At 28.7% G+C, this 5,000-nt stretch overlaps 1 protein-coding gene across 5 annotated transcripts in view; it reads left to right on the top strand.

Moving 5' to 3' along the window:
* LOC124428120 (myc box-dependent-interacting protein 1) overlaps positions 1–5,000 on the top strand; it is a 35,840-nt gene that overhangs the window by 25,511 nt on the left and 5,329 nt on the right. For all 5 annotated transcript variants that reach the window (XR_006943087.1, XM_046971814.1, XM_046971812.1 and 2 more), the window contains exons 2-4: positions 1,864–1,999; positions 4,229–4,419; positions 4,628–4,900. Coding sequence is in view for 4 of the 5 variants with exons in the window: in XM_046971814.1 (XP_046827770.1) it covers positions 1,864–1,999; positions 4,229–4,419; positions 4,628–4,900 (600 nt within the window). In the remaining variant the exon portion in view is untranslated. The remainder of the gene's footprint in view (positions 1–1,863; positions 2,000–4,228; positions 4,420–4,627; positions 4,901–5,000) is intronic.

The raw sequence follows: 5,000 nt of genomic DNA on the forward strand, positions 1-5,000 counted from the left end.
ATGAAACTGCATTCTATTTCTATTGTTAAAAAAAAAAAAAAAAAAAAAAGAAAAAAAAGTAGAAGATTATTGTCATTATTATTTATTTATTTATTTATTGAATTTATATTATCGCAAGAAATTATTCGGTTATCGGTTATCAGATTAATTGTCAATAAATAAATACATTGCCTCTATCTTCCCCCACAACCCACCCCGCCTACTTCACTGTATGACTAATAATCGTTAAAGCGTTGTTATTTATTTTTAGAAGCATATATACATATATATATATATATATATTTTTTTTTTTTTTGGAGGGAATTATCATTCATCTTTATCAACCAATGACGAATCAAACCAACTCGAGTTCACAGACCTCCTTTCTGTTTCCCCGTCTATCTGAATGATTCTTTCATTTATTAAATATTTATTTAACACACGCACACGCACAATGCACGGTATATGGAATGGACAAATCGTGTTGTTAGATCATTTTTTATTATTATTATTATTATTATTATTATTATTATTATTATTATTATTTATTATTTTTTTTCTCGAGATTATTTAAAACTTGCATTAATTAGTCTTGCTGTTATTACGAGCTGCAGACACGTATGTACTTACTTGTTTTATAATTTAGATTAGGAGGGCACAGGGTGATAAAAGCAAAAAAAAAAATGTGATCTAAGTAAGTCTCGGAACGGAGCGATTGATTTTTTTCTTTTTTCTTTTTTTTTTTCATCTCTTAAATCATCTAGGGATTTTTAATCCGATCCAAAAGAAAACGATCTGTTTTACGCATTGAAAAATTCTAATGGAATTTTATTTAATACAGATCTATCGCAGGATCATCCTCTTTTTTCTGTATTTGTATGATACTGTGAGTACGTGTGTGTGTATGTGTGTATGTGTGTGTGTGTATATATCTTCTCTTGAAAAGATCCGTTCGTTCTTTCACATACGGTACGTATATGGAAACGCGTACGATCCTTCGCCCACGCTTAGGTATTTAATCTCCCACGCATTGGTTGTTTGATTTCACGAAAAATTTTTTTTTCTGAGTCATACCCTGTTCATTTTCAAAATTAAGAATTAAAAAAAAAAATAAATAAATAAATAAATAAGAAGACAGAAAGAAAAAGGGATCATTTTCGGATGGAAAGAGAAAATGGATCGAAGATAAAAAAAAAATATTTTTGCATTTCAATCTTCTACATAGAAACTATCGAAAATAAAGGATAACACATAAAAATTATTAGAATTCAAATGTTTAACGAAGAAAACCAATGAACACCGCGGAACCATATGAATGAAAAGTTTTATCGTAGAGAAAAAATTTACCGTAAGCAATTATAAAACATAGAAGAAACTATTTAGACATAAATTTACCGTGAAAATGCCATGAAGAATTATGAACCAGTTAAAAAAAAAAAAAAAAAAAAAAAAAAAAAAAAGAAAAAAAAAAAGAAAAAGAAAAAAAAAAGAATGAAAAAAAAAGATTATTTGTATTAAATCGTAAGGAAAACAAATATCATAAAATCGATAAAAATCGTCAATTAAAGAAAAGTTCATTGCGAGTACCATAAAACGCTCCCGTAGATCATAGAAACATCACGATCATTTAAGGCAAAAATTTAATGTAGAGATTTCTTTTTCTTTTTTTCCCCCTTTAAATTTTTTTCATAGATTCGTAAAGTGATAGATTAGTATTAAATGAGGTTTATTTATTTCTTTAGTTCTTTTTTTCTTTTCTTTCTTTTTTTTTTTTTTTTCTTTTTTAGTATGAATGTTTCGTTGGATTTAATGAGAACTTGAGGGGGAAAAAAAAAAACCAAGAAAAAAGAAACAAAAATAAAAAATTTCTTTTTTCTTTTGCAGTTCCTTCAGAATCTCGGGAAGGTCGACAGAACAGCGGACGACATACTTGACGAGCACCTACAGAACTTCACGAGACAGCAATATTCCGCCAACAGGCTGCAAAAGGAGTTCAACAATTACATCAGGTGTGTTCGAGGTAAGTCGGTCGTCTCGTAAAAGACGAGACAGAGATAGATATAGAAAAAAAAAAGAGAGGAAAGAGAGAGAGAGAGAGAGAGAGAGAGAGGGAGAAACGAAGGCAGAAACTCGATTCTTCATTCCATGAACGAGTCGTTGCTTCGAATTTCTGTTTAAAAACTTGTACCTGTCTATGCTCGCCATATTTGAATTTTTATTGGGATTCATTTCAATCCAAGATATTGGTTCAGAGTACTTCTTTTATTTTTTTTTTTTCTTTTCTTTTTTTTTTTTTTCTTTTTTCTTGTTTTCTATTTATTTTTTCTTTTCTTTCTCCATGATTGAAATAATTTAGTTTTTGATATACAGATTCGAGGGAAAAGGTTGGTGAAATAGTTCGAAGTAACTCAGGCTCTTGTAGTTTGAAAATCTAAAGAAAAGGAAAAGAAAGAGAAAGAAAAAAGAAAAGAAAAAATTAGCTCGAAGTGTCGAAATAGAAAAAGAGTAATCGTTTTTTTAAAATCATCCAAAAACTTTTGTCTCATCAATGCATACAAATATGCGTGTATGTATGTGTACTTTTTTCTTATGTTAATTATAGAGAAGCACAAAAATTGATATTGGAATTAATGAAAGACTATTTAGAGAGATTTTATAATTCAAAAAAAGAAAACTTCATAAATAAACAGCACGAACAATTTTTTTTTTTTTGTTTTTTTTTAAGTTACAGATAAGTAAAAAGAGCCGCCATATTGCAAGTTAATAAAAATATTATCGAAATATTTTTGAAATATATATTTCAAAAAAGAAAGTTAATTTAAAATAAATTACGAATAAATCTCTATAAACAAATCTTTTTTATTATACATCATAATTAAAACAATTTAATTGTCGATCTACACATACGCACACAAATTTGTTTTTCTTTTTTTTTTTTTTTTTTCAGTTAGTTATAGAAGAGTAAAATATTCTTGCTATAACAAAACCGGAACTTTGCTTCTATGATCCGTATATTAACAATTTTATAGTGGAAACTGCCGACAAATTAAACGCAAGTCGGACTCTTATCCTCGTTTGATCGTTTGCTTAACGCAGAAGAGTAGAGTAGAGCAGTGCACAGCAAATGCACAGCAAACGCACATAGCGCACACATGGTGCAACGCGTTAAAAAACAACCACGTGAACCGGAAGATCGTAAGAACTTGACCGTGAATTCAAGGTTACACGAAAGTGCAAACTCTACACATACATACATATATACATACGTATATACATACTTACATAGTACTTACAAGTACTTACGTATATGCATTATCACATGATCCAACTACTTCAAAGACTTCTTCGACTTCGTAGAAATCAAATGATGAATATATATAAAAGAAAGAAAGAAAAAAAAAAAAACATATAAAAGGAAAAAAAGAAACGAAGAAAAAGAAGATAATAACAAATGGCGTTTCTTCTTGCATCGTCAATTTTAAAGAGTGTCTATTTTCAACATCTAAAGATGGTCGTGACTTTTATTACATAAGCCGTAATTTTCCTGTAGTTCATTGAACAATATTAACCAGTTGCAAGGTTCTTTTTTTTTTCTTTCCTTCCCCCTCGCCCTCCCCCACCTGCCTCCAATAAATATGTTTAATTTATTTAAGCATAGATTATGCATGAAATGTATCACGTTTCTCCCTCTCCCTCTATATACATACATATATATACATATATGTATATATATATATATATATTTTTTTTTTTCTATATATTATTACTTTATAGAAAATATTATTATATTATTAATTTCAATATAAATTAATTATTACACGAAAGAGAAAGAGAAATCCGATCGACTGGCAAATACTATCATAATAATCCTTTAGAATTTCTCTGTTAATTTTCTTCCTTGTTTACTTCGTCCTCATCATCTTCATCTTCATTTTTGAAATTGAAACGATTACGTTTATATTGACAGATGAATGTAAATATATTTAGTTAATAGATGAGAAACAGTAGATACGTATGTCAAAAAAAGTATGATTATGGAAATAATAGATCCAATCCCTCAAGACTCACTTTGTGTGTGTATGTATGTGTGTATATGTATTAAAAGGTTAAAAGTCATTCCTCTGAGAGATATCATTGAAATCTTGATTAAGATAGATAGACAAATAAATAGATGAATAGATGATATCACTTTGATTTGATTTTCTTTCCTTTCATTCTTTCTTTCTTTCTTTCTTTCTTCTACTTTCAGCCGTACAAGTGGCTTCGAAAACATTGATGGACTCGCTCAATGAAATCTACGAGAGTCAATGGACTGGTCATGATCTTCTTTATGTGCAAGCACAAAACTTGGATATGCTGTGGCAGGATTTTACTCACAAACTTGCGGACCAAGTGCTCGTACCTCTCAATACATATCAAAGCCAATTTCCTGAGATGAGAGTAAGTTTATATTTTAAATTATATTGAAAAAGTTATGTTTTAATTAATTAATTAAAAAAAAAAAAAAAAAAAAAAAAAAAAAAAAAAAAAAAAAAAAAAATATCTGATGCTTTATAACGTAAAGACAAAATTCTAATAAAAAATGATTAAAAGAAAAGAGAAAAAGAAAAAATGGATACCGATTAAAATTTTATTTTTTATTTCATAGAAGAAAATTGACAAACGTGGAAGAAAATTGGTGGACTATGATAGTCAAAGACACAATTTCCAATCGCTCCAATGTAATCTAAAGAAGAGAGATGAAATTAAAGTATCACGAGGCAAGGAACTTTTGGAAGAAGCTAAACGTACATACGAACAATTAAACTCCGAACTTCACGACGAATTGCCAGCTTTGTACGATTCTCGTGTTTTATTCCTTGTGACCAATTTACAAACTTTATTCGCTGCCGAACAAGTTTTTCATGCCGAGAGTGCCAAGGTTAGTATTTGAGATAGATTAGAAAAAGATAAAAAAAAAAAAAAAAAAGTTTTTTTTTTCCCCCCCTTATTATCGTTGAACATTTTAATTAATCATTAAA

This window comes from Vespa crabro, chromosome 11 (genome assembly GCF_910589235.1).
Source record: "Vespa crabro chromosome 11, iyVesCrab1.2, whole genome shotgun sequence".
In the NCBI taxonomy this organism is placed as follows: Eukaryota; Metazoa; Arthropoda; class Insecta; order Hymenoptera; family Vespidae; genus Vespa; species Vespa crabro.